Source organism: Diabrotica virgifera, chromosome 3, assembly GCF_917563875.1.
Source record: "Diabrotica virgifera virgifera chromosome 3, PGI_DIABVI_V3a".
NCBI lineage: Eukaryota > Metazoa > Arthropoda > Insecta > Coleoptera > Chrysomelidae > Diabrotica > Diabrotica virgifera.
Window position 1 is genome coordinate 76225121 of NC_065445.1, and position 20494 is coordinate 76245614.

At 31.9% G+C, this 20494-nt stretch overlaps 1 protein-coding gene across 4 annotated transcripts in view; it reads right to left on the reverse strand.

Moving 5' to 3' along the window:
- LOC126881153 (kielin/chordin-like protein) overlaps nucleotides 1-20494 on the reverse strand; it is a 101709-nt gene that overhangs the window by 66421 nt on the left and 14794 nt on the right. For 2 of the 4 annotated variants that reach the window (XM_050645228.1, XM_050645225.1), the window contains exons 4-6: nucleotides 15791-16043; nucleotides 10375-10554; nucleotides 345-524 (exon numbers count right to left, since the gene is read on the reverse strand). In XM_050645228.1, the coding sequence (XP_050501185.1) occupies nucleotides 345-524; nucleotides 10375-10554; nucleotides 15791-16043 (613 nt within the window). The remainder of the gene's footprint in view (nucleotides 1-344; nucleotides 525-10374; nucleotides 10555-15790; nucleotides 16044-20494) is intronic. The other 2 variants (XM_050645226.1, XM_050645227.1) reach the window with 2 other exon arrangements.

Sequence of the window (20494 nt, forward strand, 5' to 3'; positions counted from 1 at the left end):
ACCTGGTTCAACCCAACATCTGTGCAGCTTTTCCGCGCTGTTGCAGATGAGATAAAGATTGCCATGATATTCGCCAACATTTGTCAGGGATAGGCACATCAACAAAAAGAATAACGAAGAACTAGGACAACACTAGATAAGTACAAAAACAAGGAAAGAGGAGAAACGCAAACGCATACATCAAACAAAAAAACAAGAATCAGACAACAACATAGTAAAACGGCTCAAAAGCCATATCAGTCAAGGAAAAACAAGAAATATATCACAAAATAAACGTTATTAGAAAAGAATTCAAACCGAGAATCAACACAAATTTGTAATAGTAAGGATGGCAACTTACTTACCAACAAAGTGCTCTGTGTGTACCTTCTGTGTATGCTCTGTGTGTACCTTGTGTGTACAAGGACTGCATTTGCAAATATTACAATTACATTCCAATTGTGGGTTATGAAAATTTGGTTCTCTTCCATCTACATCACAGGTAAGACATTTACAAAAGGAAGAGGTATGACCCATTGGCTGTCCTAAAACAAAAAATAATAGACTAAGGGACGCATAGGAAACATTTACTAATCATTTCAGGCACCAAAAGAGTCTATAAATGAAATAGTAGAACCTAAAAGAACACGTTTGAGCGCTATGCCGTCACTTTTTAGTGGCACATGTGTTGACAGTGGCGCATCAAATTTTCCATTTTTGGACCAGATAAATAAATTATTTTTAAATTGACGGCATTAAGACATAAGGAAGATATTACAAAAATAAGACATTCAAACTATATGCCGTACAAAAATAATAGTTCTGCAGCCTAAAAAAATTTTCATTTTCTACATATTTTCACTGACGAAAAAATTATAGAAAAATGTACGGCATGTATAATTTTAAGTAAATATATCTATTTTAAAGTTATATTTTAATATGCCGTACGAATGCACTGGCTCAAACGGTTTCAACCCTTTTGTAAATATTCCCAATTCAACCCTATTACAAAAAAATAGCTAGAAAAGTACGGCACCAATTTCAGGGTATTACTTATACTGTAAAAATATGAAATACATAAGTGCCGTACAAATTATTTGGCGAAAAAAATTATTATTTCATAATTTTGAGTGTTCTATATTAAACGCCATTTTTTGTGGTGAAAAATTATTACTTCCTGAATAGCATAAATTTTAGAAGATAGTTATTACAGTTTATAAACTTTATGTGAAAATGCCGTACAAAAAGGTAGACACAAAAAAATCGATGGTAAAAAAATATTTTTTAAATTTTACTATTTGGAAAATTCATTTCCGGACTACTATTGTACTATTTAGTATCATATTTCCACATATTTTTAAAATATTCTGTGACTAATGATGACAAAAATATTCATGCCGTACATTTTTGACTTTAGGGTTTCCCAAAATAAGTAGGATTTTCCAAGTAATTTTCATCACCTTATGAAATCATAAAATATATTCCTGTACGGCACACACTTTATAACGTAAACAACATCAAATGATGATGAAAAATATAACGCCGTTTATTTTTAATGGAACATTTATCGACAGCAATAAAATATATTTAAATGATTTAGTCTCAATTTTACTATATCCAAGAATTGGCAATACTTACCTGTACGGCATTCATATCAGATTATGAAGAAAGTTATGTTATGATAAAAGATCATATTGCCTTTAAATCATAAAACATTTATATGGTTCATTCCACCAACATACGTTTGTTTTGGATTATCGCGACAACGAGTATTTCAGTGTGCAGCATAAGAAGTACGAAAGTAAATGGCTCTAATAATTATTCCAATAAAAGCAATGTAATTTGCAATTTATTTTCGTTCTTCATATTTTACACAATAAAATATTCGTTGTCGAAATAATCCAACACAGTCGTATATTCGTGGAATAGTGTATAGTGGGGTTTACCGAGAGAAGCATGCTTCAATTTGAATTTTTCGATAAACCTCTTTTGTCAAACTGCTAGTCATTCTTATGCATACAAAAATTTGACAAAATTTTAATCATTAGTAATTTTCTAAAAATAGTTTTAATACTATAATTGATTCCAGTTCCTGAATATTTAAATGTACATATTATGTATTTTCACAATTTAAATGTGAAACAGGTTTACACAAGTGCACAGAATTCGCAGATTGGTGGCTAGAGGTTCCCCTGAACAAAAATTATCAATACATACAATTTCAATTTCACACCAAAAAAAGATATATAAATTCTTATTGAACACCTAGTTTTTATTACATGTTTTAATCTCCAACAAACCAATCAAATAAATATTTATTATTAACTAAATTCCAGCCATAATTGGTTGGCTGAATCATAGTTGGAGTCTTCATATAACATATAATTAATTATTATAATATTATCCAAGAGTCGGCTTCCTGTACGACTACCTCCCCTAGTTTCTTAAATGGACTGCTCCGGATTTTTTTTTATTCTGGCCTTGGTTCAGAGCCTTTAGCCACGTAACTACATATAAAATTATTATTCGTTCATAAGTATAAAATTGCCCAGTATTGGGACCGTGCAAGTTCGGCAAAGCGACCCCTATTTCTACGCTCTGTACTATTATTCGCACTTTTAATTATATTGGCCAATTATATTAGTCCTGGTTACTGGATAATTGTCAAGGCCATAGTCCAAAAAAAATAATAAGAAGAAAAAATAAGATTCAGGTTATGTTATGAAAACATCAACAATTGTATGTAGTAAATAAAATTAGTTATTAAAATGCAGTACTGCAAGCAAAATACAATTAATTAAATTTACCTTTATATAATAATTGCATATCATATCAATATTGTGGAGCAATATATAATCTTTCTGCTTCATTGACAGAAGGTATGAAATATACGTCAATTTGACAATTTCAATTGACAATATGAATTATTTAAGATAGTTGCAATATTTCTCCGCGACTCGCGCAGGGTCGTTTCTCGTTTCCCTTTCCAAGTACTTGCACACCGCGAATACACTTAAAAATAAACAATACTAAAAAATAAAGCTTACAAATAACAATTCCTACTTACTATGCCTACTTACTATGTTAATAAATACAACTATATTAATTTTTTATTTGTTTTTTTTTGTTTTTTTTTTGTTTTTTTTTTGTTTTTTTTTTGTTTTTTTTTTGTTTTTTTTTTTTGTTTTTTTTTCACTACGGTAAGAACTAAATCGGATTCATCCTCGCGGAGATTTAGAACCTCTTAGTGATTTATTTATTTTTTTTTTTATTTTTTTATTTATTTATTTTTTTTAAATTTTTTTTATAATATATATTTTATTATTTTTTTTTTAATCTTTTTTTTTAATATATAATTTTTTTCGAACATACATAGGTTACAAAATAATATAATTAATTACAGGAAATATCTCATTCATACATTACATAATACAAAGGAAATACCTATTCATTCAAATGATTAGTTTTACATTCACACTTTTAATTTAATTTTTTTAAGAAATGTCATAATTAGTTTAAAAATTTTAATGTTATCCTCACTTAATAGTACATTTAAGTCTAGGGGAGTACTTAAACCTGCTTTCAACAATTCTTGTAGCAGCCACATACTTGCATTGAGATGTAAGGGACAGTTAAAAAATATATGATTTAGATTAGCTATGCTAGTTCCACAGTCACATCTGCCTGTTGGGAGAACTCCAATTTTATGTAGATGCTTCGGAAAACATCCATGATCTACTTTTAATCTTAGGATGGTCGACACTGTATTTCTACTTTGTGCAACAACTTTGTAAAATTGGTTAACATCTACTGTTGGTTGTAATTTAAACAAATTAGTGCCTGTACTTTCACCGAACTGAATCCAACGTCTATCCCATTTACATTTAAGGCTATGGGTACATAATTCGCAAATATTTTACGTGTATCCCTACTTTTTCTGTATTTACACGGCAAATTACGTGTAGTAAAATTCACACTGGTGTGAATATGTAAACATTACTAGAATGTCATTCTACTTGAAAATGTCATAATTACTTTAAAGAGATGGCTTTTGAATGTTCTTGGATAACTGTTATTTTTATAATTGCAAATTATTAATTCAGTTAATAAATGTGATAATTTTTTCACTAACTATGTTTTCAGTGATTGTAATAATTTATTTGTACAACAAAAACTAATAATCAATCGAGAAAAGAGGAAAAGTGTTAAAGTGATTTTTTAATAATATGTTGTTATTTTGGAACGCTTACAATTTTGAACATCTCTAACAACAAAATACTTGGATCACAGGATATATCTGATGTATTCTCTGCTTGGATCTTCCACAAATAATACACAATAAATAACTTTTTATTAAGTTCACGTCTTAAATCAATTATTTATCAAATACACTATATATCAATATTATTTAATCAATTTCTCAAAATATTCCCGATGCAATGTCAAATATTTAAAATTGTCACTGATTGTCAGTGTCTGACTGACAATATATGCTGACAATATTATATTCGGTTGAGTGCGTTGTAAGACAAAGACAGATTTGGAAAATATTACCACGGCATTGTGTTCATTTTTTTCAAATCCTGAAAAAACCAATAAATATTTTTGAAAAATTTAAACGCAGAATGAAAGACTAAATTATTACCGAGGGCCGAAAGTCCCTTAGAATAAATAAAAAGTTTATTTTGAATGAGATATTTGAAATTAAAAATCACACTAAATTTTCTCTTAGTTTTTTCACCCCTTTAACTTATTAAAATAAACATTATAGAAGTTCTCAGGGACTTTCGGCCCTCGCTAATAACGTAATCTTTCATTCTGCGTTTAAATTTTTCAAAAATACTTATTAGTTTTCTCAGGATTTGAAAAAAATGAATCCCCATTTGAATAGCATTGCAGCCGAAAATACGTACCGATCCTCTTAATATGCTGTTTAACGTATGCAAAAAGATCACATGTGTTAAATTCTTCAAAGCTCCGGATTTACTAAACCTAGCCATAATCTAACTGCAGCGCAGCGGTACCTATGTACAGTTGAGTCCGCGAGTCTTTACCCGTGCGTCATTAATACCTGGCGAGATAAAACACATACTTTTTATCTAGCATCATTATCTTCCACGCATGCAACTAATGACAAACCAGCTGCCGCCTGTTATTAAGTAAAAACACATGCTATTTTTATGAACGATCTAGATTCAGTGCATTGAAAAGAGATAGGTACAAAGAAAGACGATTGGGGACGTTTTCACATATTTTAAGTACAATTTCTGATGTTTTGGTTTGTTTACTTTTGTGGCTCTCAGTTTGTTGAATTTTTTGCTGTTATTTTGTCGAATTTTTGCATTTTGAAGTTTTTTTATAGTATACAAACAGTTGTTTTCGAAACTAAAGAAATTCTATGGTAAGTTTATGTTATTTTATGATAAATTTTGACAACGTACAAATAACCTCATTGTTGACACAGTTAAGGAATGCTTGTGTTTAATATTCCGTAAAAATGAATAAAATAACAAAAAGAAAATATGTTATAACATTTTTTTATAAATTGTTTATTTATTTATTAATCAATGATAATAAAAGAATTTATTAAGCTACTTCAAATGTAGCTGTAATTATGCACCAAAATTTTAAAACAAATCTTAAATTTGACATTCTATTTATTTTATAACGTCAAATTTTATACTATAACTCGTGATCGGAATAATACCCACTTTCTGTCAATTACTGTTGCGTTTAGTAAATTTCCGACTTATTTCGTATGCTTTAAATGATGACGCACGGGTAAAGACTCGCGGACTCAACTGTAGATAATGCAGTCAATTTTTAAAATATTCGCGAAATGTCCGCGCATGTTTTTTTTAGGTTTTAATAGTTATTTAAGTTAATAGATTCTCACGGTGCCTAAAATGGTTTTAGCTTGATTATTTTTTTTAGATAAATTATATTTTTAAATAATAATATTATAAAAATAAAAATTAATATTAATTTTACAATTTCTGTATCAATATGAGTCTGTATCAATCACTTTTGTGTGTTGAACTATTTTAAAAATATATAAGGCTTTATTTAAAGTTAAAAAATAATTTGTTGGCAAAACAAATTGTGTTGTAGCCGCGCGTACAAAAATTTAAAAAAAATGCATGAAAAAAATTATGGCAGCTAATATGCAAACGATTTTCGAGGTTTTTTCTTCATAGTCACAATATTTATACGGGATTACCTTTTTAATAGTTAATTTTTAATAAATTTGAAAAGGAAAATAATGCGGTATAAGTATTTTTTACTAACTCTTAAACGGAAAATTTATTTTCCTACTGTAACATCATGTGCCATTCAAAATATACGGCATAATAATTTGAGAAATATTTTTATAGGTATATAACTTTCTAGATTTTTTGGTTTTAGGGTGCCTGAAATAAATTATCTCATTCTACCTACGTAAAAAGTAAGACTTGCGCAAGGGTCAAAATGCACTTGGGCTAATGAATTTGTACGACATAGTACAATATAACTTTGAAATAATAGTATATTACATACCTACCGGGAAAGTACTCTATTTCAGCTGAGCGGCAAGGTAGTTTACCGAGGTGCGAAGCACCGAGGTAAACTACAGACGTGAGGCTAGAATGAGTTCCCGCGAAATTTGTATACTATTTTACTCACAATCGGTTAGTAGTTTATGGATTTCTAATACTCACAATCTAAAAATAATAATTTCGTTTCAAATATCTGTATCCATTTTCATTATGTGATAAGATGAATTATTTTAAGTAACCTGTGAGATCGTTGCTAGGTAACAAAACAAGTTTGTTGAATCTGACAAATCTATTGCTGAAACTCATAATTTTGAGCAACACGGTCTTACTTTAACCGTTAATAGTAATCATAATTCCAATGTAGCTATTAATATTTATAATTCCAAATAGTTTTCTTTTCGTTATTGTTGTTGTTGTTTCTTAATTAAATAAATGTTGAGTGGATTCTATTCTTTCTAAACCATCTTTTAATCAAAAATGACATTGACATTTGCAGGTAGAAAAGTGACAGATGCTAGCCGGGAAAGTACTTTCCCGGCTAGCTGGGAAAGTAAAGTAAGTAATAAGTCGCTTCCTGATTACTTCAAAGGTTAGAAATCCATAAATTACTAACCTTTGAAGTAATCAGGAAGCGACTTATTACTTACTTTACTTTCCCAGCTAGCCGGGAAAGTACTTTCCCGGCTAGCATCTGTCACTTTTCTACCTGCAAATGTCAATGTCATTTTTGATTAAAAGATGGTTTAGAAAGAATAGAATCCACTCAACATTTATTTAATTAAGAAACAACAAAAACAATAACAAAAAGAAAACTATTTGGAATTATAAATATTAATAGTTACATTGGAATTATGATTAATATTAACGGTTAAAGTAAGACAACAACTGAATCTGACATTTAGGCGATACACGACGCCATTAATTGTACATATAATCAAATTGTGTTTATTTTACAAAAATGTCTGATAGTGAATTTAAATGTACGCAACCAGAACTGCGGGTAGCTTGGATACAGATATTTGAAACGAAATTATTATTGGTAGATTGTGAGTATTAGAAATCCATAAACTACTAACCGATTGTGAGTAAAATAGTATACAAACCTCGCGGGAACTCATTCTAGCCTCGCGTCTGTAGTTTACCTCGGTGCTTCGCACCTCGGTAAACTACCTTGCCGCTCGGCTGAAATAGAGTACTTTCCCGCTAGGTATGTAATATACTATTACTTAAAATCATGCATGCCGTACAGTTTTCTATAATTTTTTCCGCCAGTGAAAATATGTAGAAAATGAAAATTTTTTTACGTTGCAGGACCATTATTGTTGTACGGCATATAGTTTGTATGTCTTATTTTTGTAATATCTTCCTTACGTCTTAATGCCGTCAATTTAAAAATAATTTAATTATCTGGTCTAAAAGTGGAAAATTTGATGCGCCACTGTCAACACATGTGCCACTGAAAAGTGACGGCATAGCGCTCAAACGTTTTCTTTTAGGTTCTACTATTTCATTTATAGACTCTGATGGTGCCTAAAATGATTAGCAAATTTCACCTATCCCGGCTCTTAGTCTATAAGGCAAAAAATTATTTTCAGTAGTAATTGCACAAGAGCTCTAAAATTCTATATCAATTTTAGAGATCGAGTGCAATTTGTTGCGATTATTTCATGAATAAAACTGTCCAAAACCAAAATTTTATTGTAATTTATTTATGTAAGTACAAATTAAATTTGTGTGGGTTAAATTAAATACAAGTTAAATTTGTGTGGGTTAAGGGACATTCAGACATATTAGGTAATAGTATTGCAGATTCAATAGCTAAAAATCCACTAAAGTACCCTCAAATATTGATTGAAGAACTTAACACATGTGATCTTTTTGCATACGTTAAACAGCATATTAAATGTAAATGGGATAGACGTTGGATTCAGTTCGGTGAAAGTACAGGCACTAATTTGTTTAAATTACAACCAACAGTAGCTGTTAACCAATTTTAGAAAGTTGTTGCACTAAGTAGAAATACAGTGTCGACCATCCTAAGATTAAAAGTAGATCATGGATGTTTTCCGAAGCATCTACATAAAATTGGAGTTCTCCCAACAGGCAGATGTGACTGTGGAACTAGCATAGCTAATCTAAATCATATATTTTTTAACTGTCCCTTACATCTCAATGCAAGTATGTGGCTGCTACAAGAATTGTTGAAAGCAGGTTTATGTACTCCCCTAGACTTAAATGTACTATTAAGTGAGGATAACATTAAAATTTTTAAACTAATTATGACATTTCTTCAAAAAATTAAATTAAAAGTGTGAATGTAAAACTAATCGTTTGAATGAATAGGTATTTCCTTTGTATTATGTAATGTATGAATGAGATATTTCCTGTAATTAATTATATTATTTTGTAACCTATGTATGTTCGAAAAAAAATTATATATTAAAAAAAAAAGATTAAAAAAAAATAATAATAAAAAAAATATAAAAAAAATTAAAAAAAATAAATAAATAAAAAAAATTAAAAAAATAAATAAATCACTAAGAGGTTCTAAATCTCCGGGAGGATGAATCGGATTTAGTTCTTACCGTAGTGAAAAAAAAAACAAAAAAAAAAACAAAAAAAAAACAAAAAAAACAAAAAAACAAAAATTAATATAGTTGTATTTATTAACATAGTAAGCAGGCATAGTAAGTAGGCATTGTTATTTGTAAGCTGTATTTTTTATTATTCTTTATTTTTAAGTGTATACTGGGCAATTTTATACTTATGAACGAATAATAATTTTATATGTAGTTACGTGGCTAAAGGTTCTGAACCAAGGCCAGAATCAAAACAAAAAAAAAGTACAAATTAGTACAATTAAACACACAGTTGTTATAAATATTTCACGGTTGAAAGTCATCACTTTTATAATTTTTAAAACAATAATTGTCATTAATGTCACTGAATGTATTTTTTCGTAGCAACGAAGGGCATCTGACGTAATATACTTGACGACGAGAAATTATCAAAAATTACCAGTTTAATTTAGATTTCTGTAGCTTTCTATTGGTCAGAATCTCCTATGAATGAAATAATCAGTAGTAATTGCACAAGAGCTCTAAAATTATTGAATTTTTCCCGAGTGACACTTTGACAGTTTTAATTTCACGAGCCGAAGGCGAGTGAAATTATAAGTGTCACGAGGGCAAAAATTCTATATTAATTTTAGAGATCGAGTGCAATTTGTTGCGATTATTTCATGAATAGGTAAAACTGTTTAAAACCAAAATTTTATTGTAATTTATTTATGTAAGTACAAATTAGTACAATTAAACATACATATGTTATAAATATTTTACGGTTGAAAGTCATTACTTTTATAATTTTTAAAACATTAATTGTCATTAATATCACTGAATGTATTTTTGCATAGCAACGAAGAGCATCTGACGTAATATACTTGACGACGGGAAATTATCAAAAATTATCAGTTTAATTTTGATTTCTGTAGCTTTCTATTGGTCAGAATCTCATATGAATGAAATAATCAGAATAATTTAATTATTAATAGTTACTGCAACGATATATGTAGATACTATTATACAGGGTGTCCAGAAACTCTCCCGACAAACGAAGACCAGAGATTCTTCAGATAATTTTAAGACAATTTAACCCAATTCACCTAGTCCGAGCTACGACTAAGGGAGCTAGAGCTCTTTGTAGATGGCGTCTTGGAATTAGTTTTTGTTAAATATCTCCAAAATGCTTCTATTTAGAAAAACGAAAACATAATAAACAAATAATAAACATTACCTATTAGAAAAGAATTCAAGCAGAGAATCAACATTTGTAATAATAAGGATGGCAGCTTGCTTACCAACAAAGTGCTCTGTGTGTACCTTCTGTGTATGCTCTGTGTGTACCTGGTGTGTACAAGGACTGCATTTGCAAATATTACAATTACATTCCAATTGTGGGTTATGAAAATTTGGTTCTCTTCCATCTACATCACAGGTAAGACATTTACAAAAGGAATAAGTCTGGCCCTTTGACTGTTCTAAAACAACAAAAGGTTAAATGAGACAAAAATTTAATCATCTGCAGAAAAATTTAATTATTACTAATTGCTAGAACCCTATCTCTACCATATATATTTTTTAATATAAATATTTTAATTTTCGTTTAATATTAATCAGGTTAATACGATGTTACATATATCTTTCCTATACTGATGTACGGAGTTGAGTCGTGGACTCTCACAAATACCACCTGCAAAAAAATTGCAAATATATTATACCGATCACGTTACTAACCAGGGTGTTTTGTTGAATGTAAAAAGAAAAATAGCTGTTAACTACAATTTTTCTTCTTGTAGTTCCTTCTCCTATCGGAGGTTGACTATCATCACAGCTATCCGTACCTTATTGGCGGCTGCTCTGAAAAGATCTACTGAACTGTAACTATACCACTCTCTTAAGTTTCTCAGCCAGGAAATTTTTCTTCTGCCTATAGATCTTTTACCCTTTATTTTACCTTGCATTATGAGCCTTAATATCTCATATTTCGCACCTCTGGTAATGTGGCCTAAATATTCTAGCTTTCTTGTTTTGATGTTCTTTATCACCTCGCAATCCTTTTGCAGCCTTCTTAGCACTTCTGCATGCGTAAATGTTTTAGCGGATGGTCTTCAATTAGGGATGCGGCGTCGGTAAAAAACATCGATGGTATCATCGAACCTGAACGTCGATATTAACATTATATCGAAAATAAAACATCGATGTTCTAGAAACATCGATGTTTTTACAAATTTCGAGTGATGTGAAAGTAATAATTAATTAAGTAAGTTTTATAATATAGGCTATTAATTATGTACTTTAAAAAGGAACTACAACATTAATGGCATTTTATTGTTTCATATGGTCAATGGACCTCTAGATATGAAAAAACATCGAAGTGCTACCATTTAAAGGGGTGCGTTTTTGAGAAAGGGGTGAATTATTCCCTAGGCACAGGGTGCATTAGGATGAGTTCTATGCACTTTTTGTACAAACACGTCTACAGAAAAATTAGTCCACATTAAATTTACTATCCAATTATCACCTTTAAAAGTAAAATAGTTATTTATGAAACAGTTCGTGAAGTATGCTTTTTGCTAACGCACGTGATATTTAGAGCACGAGCGAAAGCGGAGCGAGTGCTATACATCGCGTAAGTTCGCAAAAAGTACTTCACGCACAGTTTCATACAATATTTTATCTACTCTACCATAAACAAATAAAAAAACTGTAACTCTTCGTCACTGGAATTCATTTCTATGAAATATTATACAATTTTTAGAACTTTGACATTTAAAAATTCTAATTTCTTTCAAATCACAAAACTGTCAAAACTTTTGTCGTAATTTATTGCTCATTATGTCATCATCATGACAACGCGAAATTTAAGGATATTTGATTATATAAAAGTGTGTTAAAAACAGTGCGAAAAAGTAAGTCCCATTTAAAATACATTGTTACTTCACGCACACTTAAAACGCTTCACGCACTGCTATCTATAATGACAGTTTTCACAAACTAAAAACTTATACATAATATGACATAGAGTATATAAAATATTTTTTTTACAAAAATATATCCAAAAGAAAAACAAACAAAAAACACGAAAGAAAGCAATTGTGTTTTTTGCCCCATAAATTTTTTCCACGGTGATATAGGTACATGTATTGCTTCTTCTAGCCTTCCTATTTAAAATGTCGTCAGGTAGAAGTTTTTAGGATTTATAATTTCCGAAATATGATTTTTCAAAGTTCGCCACTCACAGCGATTTTAGGACAATTTTCCTTGTTATTTCGCAAACATCGTTCTGTAACTTTTTCTACGCATTTCTAGGTATAAAAGATGGTACATTTAGTAAGAAGAGAAATCGATTAACTTTAAAATGGTTTATTGTAGAAGGCTGTATGACTATTTTTAAGCAATATAATATGGTATTTCAAACTTTTATACTCTTAATGATTTTTGATATATTTTACGATTATTTTTAAATTTCTCATTATAACTTTTTTTCTTGTACATTTCGGTATATACATTGTATATTAAAAATAAAGTTGATTTGCTTTACTTTAAATTGGTGTATTGTAAAAAACTCTAGGATTTTTTTTTAAACAGGATGTGCTTTTATTATTAACTATGCAAAAATTTTTTTATAAAATACTCTGCATAGTCTAAAACCTAAGATTCAGTCATCAGATATCAAATTTTATCAATAATATACGAGGTATGTTAAAAAATATGAATTTTGTTCAAGAGTAAGGTAACTTTTTATTTCACACTATCGAAGACGGTTTATTAAGAAAAGTTATTTGAAATTAAAAATTATGGTATAATATGCAAATATATTCTTACAATTGAAAAAATATAAAAATTCAAAATTTTTCTCAAATTACGGATACACCCTTGAATATCCTACGGATATCTTGTTTAAAAATAGTCCTAGATTTTACAATACACCATTACTGGTGTATTCTGTAAAATTTTATAATATATCACTAGTGTATTTACTAAAATTCAAGATTACTAGTGTTCGATGTTACCATCGATGTTAACGAATACATTGATGGCAAAACATCGACCAAAGAGCATTCAACATCGAGGTTTTTCAATCATCGACGAACATCGCGCATCCCTATCTCCAATAAGCGCCCTACGCCATGCGTCGCGTCTGCATGCTTGTTAGGGTGGATCGAAAAATCGAAGTTTCGAAAACTGTTTTGGTATTTGTATTACAAACCTAATCTCTATTTGCGATTTTTCAAAAAAATTGCATCTTCTGCCCTCTACCGGGGGTTGAAAAATAAAAAAAAAATTAAAAATATGAACTTATAATTTTAAATGAAAAGTTAAGTAATAAGTACATGTTATTATTATAAAAATGATATCCAATCGAAATATTTTTTAAATATGTCATATTTATTCTTCTACCCACTCCCTATCCTCCCCCTTAATTTTGATTATCTATTGTTTGTACTCTTTTTTAGACTCAAATTTGGGCATATCTTTGCGCGAATCCATTTTTGCCTTGATAAAATTGTCTCTTTTTGTCCAAGAACCGATGAAGATGCTTCAGTTACGATCTTCACGATTATCTCTACAGATTGGGTGTGATAGGGAAATGTAGCGATGTCAATGATTTTCTCAGGAGATCCGGAAATAATATTTTTTAAATCCTCTACTTTCAAACCTTAAAGCAATGGAGGGCAAGATGGTCAATCAATAAGATCAATATCATCTGCTTCAAAATTAATTTGTGGAATAAAAAAAAGGTCGGATGTTAGATGATTCATTATTGAATGTAAAGACTGAAATAGTTTTGTACACACTTATGAATACAGGTAAATAGGGAGAAGTGTACTTTTGAAGTGTGTAAATTAAAACATTCCTAGCTGAGCGCTTTCGGCTTATAAAGCAATCTTCAGAGCTATGGTCAAAATATTCAAAATACCACTATGAAGAGAGATGGATCCCATGTACGATATAAAAATACTTCTAATTTTCTTATTCAGTTTTTTTAATTAATTAAAAAAAACCTTGTCTGACTGTTGAAAAATGCTCAACTTTGCTGTTGTTTTTGAGGTCGGAAAAGTTAAAAACATCTATTACAAGCACAAAGGACTTTCACACGAAAATTTACATTACATAAAACGAATATTTGATCATGGTAAGGTCAAGAAACCTTACCATCTGAAGTCTACGGTGTCAACATGCAGAATGGCGGCATGTGGCATGGAGGCTTTTAATGACAGCCTCCATTTAAAGCCTCCATGCCACATGCCGCCATTCTGCATGCTGACACCGTAGACTTCAGATGGTAAGGTTTCTTGACCTTACCATGATCAAATATTCGTTTTATGTAATGTAATTTTTCGTTGTGAAAGTCCTTTGTGCTTGTAATAGATGTTTTTAACTTTTCCGACCTCAAAAACAACAGCAAATTTGAGCATTTTTCAACAGTCAGACAAGGTTTTTTTCCATCAATTAAAAAAACGTCCATCCGTTTTAAATAAAAAAAATTCTTGAAAGTCCAAAGTCGCAGCACCCCTGCACCACAAAGATGGGACCAATATACTAAACAAACCAGGGCCGCCAGGACCAGGCTTCTGTTGATAATGCCAATAAATTGTTTTTTCCGTTTTTCAGAAGCCTGTAGAGGACAGAAGATATTTTATCCAAAAGTCGTAATAATACTTTCTTATTGTCGTTACTTAAGGTAAATTTTGGTGGGTATTACAATTAAATTTGTCAATTTTTTTTTATTTTGTGATTATTACTCCAACATTTTTTTTCGTTTTTCAAAGGCCGGTAGAGGGCAGAAGACGTAATTTTATCAAAAAGTTGTAATAACACTTTTTTATTGTCGTTACTAAAGGAAACTTTTGGTGGGTATTCCAAATCAAAGTGTCAATTTTTTTAAAATATTGCGATAATCGATCCACCCTAATGCTTGTACAGTAACAGTAGTAGGCATTCTGCACACGAAGCATATCGTCATAGACGCGGATAAGTTTCGTTATGCAGCGACGATTCCTTTATGACTTAAAATCCGCAAACGGTTCGATTTGCAAGCGGCATGTGATCGTCTTGTTTTAAGGCTTTTTCCATGCTTTTACAGTAGTTGCAAAAATGTTAATTGATGAAGAGGACTTACATTTGTTAAATTATCTTCGCCGCCGCAAAAAAAAAGAAACATAAGAAATTTTGGGTGCATCCTTATATCTACAAAAACTACAACATAAGGTTATTTATTGCCGCCAAAGAGTTATCGGAAGATGACTCTAAATTCTACACATTTTTCTGGAGTACTCTTGCTTGGGTATTATTATATAAACACTGATAATTTTCAATCAGTTGGACAAATTTTAATATTTGATCCGCCATTCTCATAAAATTCCGTCAAAAAAGGTGTTCTAACACTCAGGGCGTACTACAAGCGACTGACATCGTTCTACGCCTGGCGGCTTGAAGCTTACCTGCATTGACGATTCTGTGCCGCTTACGCTTCGTGTACAGTATTCCATAAAAACACAAGTGAGCAGCACGAAAGCGTATGCTTTTCGCACGTCGCATCTAATACGCGTCTATGACGATACGCTTCGTGTGCATTATGCCGTACGCTACAATAAGAGACCGCATCCATTATTTATTACTTAAAACATACGGACTCGACTTATGGCGTAACGCTGTACGCGGTGTACGGCGATCACCGCCTTAGTAACCATTTAATAAAATTTATAATACCTATTGGTTGTAGTCCAGAACGAGGTGCTGTAATTCCTTTATCTCCTCGGTCTTTTGGTTGGCCTGCAGGAGAAGGACATACTGAGCAGACACAATTTTGACAATCACATGTAGTTGATGGAATATAGGTTGTATATGGTGCCTTTTTTCCATTTTCAAAACAAACCGAACAAACACAAGTTACGCAGTCACACGTTTGATTCTGTATTTCCATTTCTGAGCAGACACAATTTAGACAAGAACAATCTTCACCCTAAAATTTATTATTTACCTAAATAGCATGTTTTAACTTTTTATCTTAAAGTAATAGCCTAAGAGCTGAGAGCGGATTTTGCTCGTGATAAATAATATGAACAAACTCTACGGGGATATGCTAAATTAGTTGTGTACATGACTTTACCTAACGGGCGGAAACCAAAGTGGGGGACGAGGGTAGTTATAAGGGGTCAAAGTCGCGGTTTTTTTTTATTTTTTTGTTGTGGCACTCATGATCGAGATGTTGTGGCGCTCATGCACCAAAATTTGAGAATAAGTAGGTCATGACGTAACTAAGTAAAATCTCCAGGGGCGAAACGCTGCGTAGCCAACAAAGGGGTGAGGACAGGGGTGAATATAAAAATTATAAGGGTTTTTTTGTGACGTTCGGGCTCGAGATAGTGCACTAAAATTTGGGTTATGATCTATTTATTCCCAAATTTTGGTGCACTATCTAGATCAATAAGGTCACAAAAAACACCTTATAATTTTTATATTCACCCTTGCCCCCAACCAGTTTTGTGCCCCAAGCAGCGTTCCACCCATGGAGATATTGCTTAGTTACGTCATGACCGTCCCAAATTTTAGTGCATTATCTCGATCATGAGCGTCATAAAAAAATAATAAAAACCGCGACTTTGATCCCTTATAACTACCCTCGTCCCCCAGTCTGGTTTCCGCCTCTGAAGATTTTACTTATGTATGGTCTACTTATTCCCAAATTTTGGTGCACTATCTCGATCCCCAACGTCACAAAGAACCCCTTATAATTATTATATTCACCCCTGCCCCCACCCCTTTGTCGGTCATGCAGCGTTCGGCCCCTGGATATTATACTTACTTACGTCATGACTTACTAATTCCCAAATTTTGGTGCACTCCATCATGAGCGTCACTAACATCACGAGCATCACAATAATAAAAACCGCGACTTTGACCCCTTATAACTACCCTCGTCCCCTACTCTAGTTTCTGCCCGTTGGGTAAAATCATGTGCATAACTAATTCAACATACCCCGTATAGTTTGTTCATATTACTTATCACGAGCAAAATCCGCTACTATCTCTCCGACTGTAAGGGAGAATATCATGGAAAAGTTAGCAATAAAATTAAATTATAATGTTGTTTAGAATTAATGTGGGTCTGTTTTTAAACCAAGAGAAGTAATTCAAATTTACCTTGCCGTAATGCTTGTTTGTAATTGGTCCAACCTCAGACAAGTTTACTTACTCCACTGTTATGAAAGAACCCCGCAGACACCTTATGGGACATGGCTCTCTGTCAAATGCTCTGAAACTTTGGGTTATGGTAGTGCTTGATGTGTAGCACAAAAGACTCAATGGGCGCATAGCTCCAAAAAATCATGGTTTTAAGATATAAGCCTCTGAAGTTATAGGTACAGTGAGGACGTTTGAGTTAGAATAAATTCATTTTCTCGAGAATGGGCGACTCTGGAGATAAATTACAAATCAGGTCGATTTTTATTTTTAAATTATAATTTTTTGGCATATATATCATACTAGTGTCGTCATCCATCCGGGCGTGATGGCGCAATCGTGCCGAAAAGCAATGTTAATTTTTCAAATTACCGTTTAAGCGAAAGGGGTCGTGTGATAGCTTATTTGAAAGGGTATTTAATTATCTATTTACTAATATAAACAGTAACATAATTATTTATATAGGGTGCCCAAATTTTTTTTTGAATTAAATTAATTGAGACAAAAAGAAGAATGTATATAATTTCTTTAATTCGAAATACATTTTACTGCTGTCAGAAAACAGAAAAAAACGTTAATTTGAAAAATTAACATTGCTTTTCCCTTAAATTAAATGTTCAAACTGCTAAGGGGCAGGTGGGTGGCAGCTTTAATATTGAATTTAAGCGAAAAACAATGTTTATTTATCAAATAAATATTTTTTCCTGGTTTCGGACAACACTAAAATGTATTTCGAATTAAATAAACTATATACATTCTTCTTTTTGTCTCAATTAATTTAATTAAAAAAAATTTTTACACCCTGTATAAATAATATTGTTAATATTTATATTATTGAATAGAGAATTTAATAACCTTTCAAATGAGCCATCACACGACCCCTATTCTCATTTAAAGAAATCATCGATTGCGCCATCACGCCCAGATGAATGACGTCACTAGTATGATATATATGCCAAAAAATTATAATTTAAAAATAAAAATCGACTTGATTTCTAATTCATCTCCAGAGTCGCCCATTCTCAAGAAAATGAATTTATTCCAACTCAAACGTCCTCACTGTAACTATAACTTCAGAAGCTTATATCTTAAAACCATGATTTTTGGAGCTATGCGCCCACTGAGTTTTTTGTTCTACACATCAAGGACTACCAGAACCCAAAGTTTCAGAGCATTTGACAGAGAGCCATTTCCCATAAGGTTTCTGCGGGGTCCTTTTGACACTAATGACATTTATAAAATTTTGACACTACTGACAGTTCATTGGTTAATTAAGCTATCTCGACGATGTTTTGTGTGTTCTGCATTCTTTCTTTAATTTTTAGATTTTAAGTCTACTTTTGTATAAAAAACAGTTGTTTTTAGAATTTTTTAGCGACGTATTAGTATAATATAATATGTATGGATTACCGTCCAAGGCTGATATGATTGAACCAAAAAGAAGATGTATTTGGTTATTTTTCTATCTTTCTAGTGATTTTCTTGGGCGCGAATCTGTCTTTTTAGTTTACTTCTCCTGGTTTAAAAACAAACCATAATAATTCTGAAATTAAATAATGTATTGCGTCCATTTTTATTCATCTTGGAACCCGTACCTTATTACATGCTATGTAGTACCTACTTTCATCTAACATATACTTTCAGTTTTGTTTGTATTCTCACTCCTTTTGATTGGTGTGAAGAGAGCACACCACGAGTCGCTCTGAGGAGTAAAAAAGAATGAAATACGCATAAGCGAATGGTGGTGGTCTCTGTATCGAAACTAAATCTTAAACTGCTTTTCTTTACCTTCGTGTACTTACAAATTAAGTACTAGGAGTCAAACTCGTTGTTGTTTTGTCTAGATAACTTAACGTGTGGTGGAATGCAAATTTTAGATTCCCCACTTCTATCCATTTATTGTCCGTTTGCTTTGCAAAGTATAGAACGCTCGAATTTAAGTTGTCCAGAATTTTTTTTAAACATAAGAAATTTTTAGATCTGCTATTTGGATTGCGTGTTGTTTATTTATAGTATATTTATTTTAATAAAGCATTACATTACAGGAGACTAAGTTTTCACTCTAAAGGCATATAAAACAACATAATGTTACTCTACCTCCCACCAGACTGAAAACAATGGGAACCTTCTCTGGTTACACCTCCGAGGCTTCTAGAATTTGCAAGCCATACGGATGGTGAGACTAAGGAAGATGAGGGGAATTTTACCATTTATAATTCACGTCCCATCTGCTCAGCGCGGTACAGTTCCAACGAGAATGGTTTCCTTCGTACTCCAATCAGAGTAAACATGTAAATCAAAATGAATAACCATTTTCAATTTCGTTGCAAAACGAAAATACAGCCGCATCGTATTCTAGTCCGATCAGAGATTGCAGCAAGCACCTCAACCGGTTTCGAAACTTATTAGTCTCTCATCAGGAGGCACATATGCTGTTCTCCCTGATCCAACCAAAACAAACCTCGGCGTGCAGTCACGGATTGCAACGAACAAAATGGCATAGATGCCCTAGCGGCAACTGCTAGCAAAAGACTAAGTTTTCACTCTAATGGCATATAAAACAACTTAATGTTACTCTACATCCCACCAGACTGAAAACAATGGGAACCTTCTCTGGTTACACCTCCGAGACTTCTACAATTTGCAAGCCATACGGATGCTGAGACTAAGGAATATGAGGGAATTTTACAATTTATAATCCACGTCCCATCTGCTCAGCGCGGTAAAGTTCCAACGAGAATGGTTCCCTTCGTACTCCAATCAGAGTAAACATGTAAATCAAAATGAATAACCATTTTCAATTTCGTTGCAAAACGAAAATACAGCCGCATCATATTCTAGTCCGATCAGAGAGTGCAGCAAGCACCTCTACCGGTTTCGAAACTTATTAGTTTCTCATCAGGACTGCACGCCGGTGTTTGTTTTGGTCGGATCAGAGAGAGCAGCATATGTGCCTCCTGATGAGAGACTAGTAAGTTTCGAAACCGGTAGAGGTGCTTGCTGCACTCTCTGTTCGGATTAGGATATGATGTGGCTCTATTTTCGTTTTGCAACGAAATTGAAAATGGTTATTCATTTTGATTCATTACCAACTATTTTCAATGGGAAATAAGCCACAATTTTATCTGTTTTTTTTTTCTGGTTTTTTCCTGGTTTTCCCTCGTGATTTACTATGGAATCTCTAATTTTACTGTCATCGTTGCATTTGGTTGTCTTTTTAAAGACAGATCA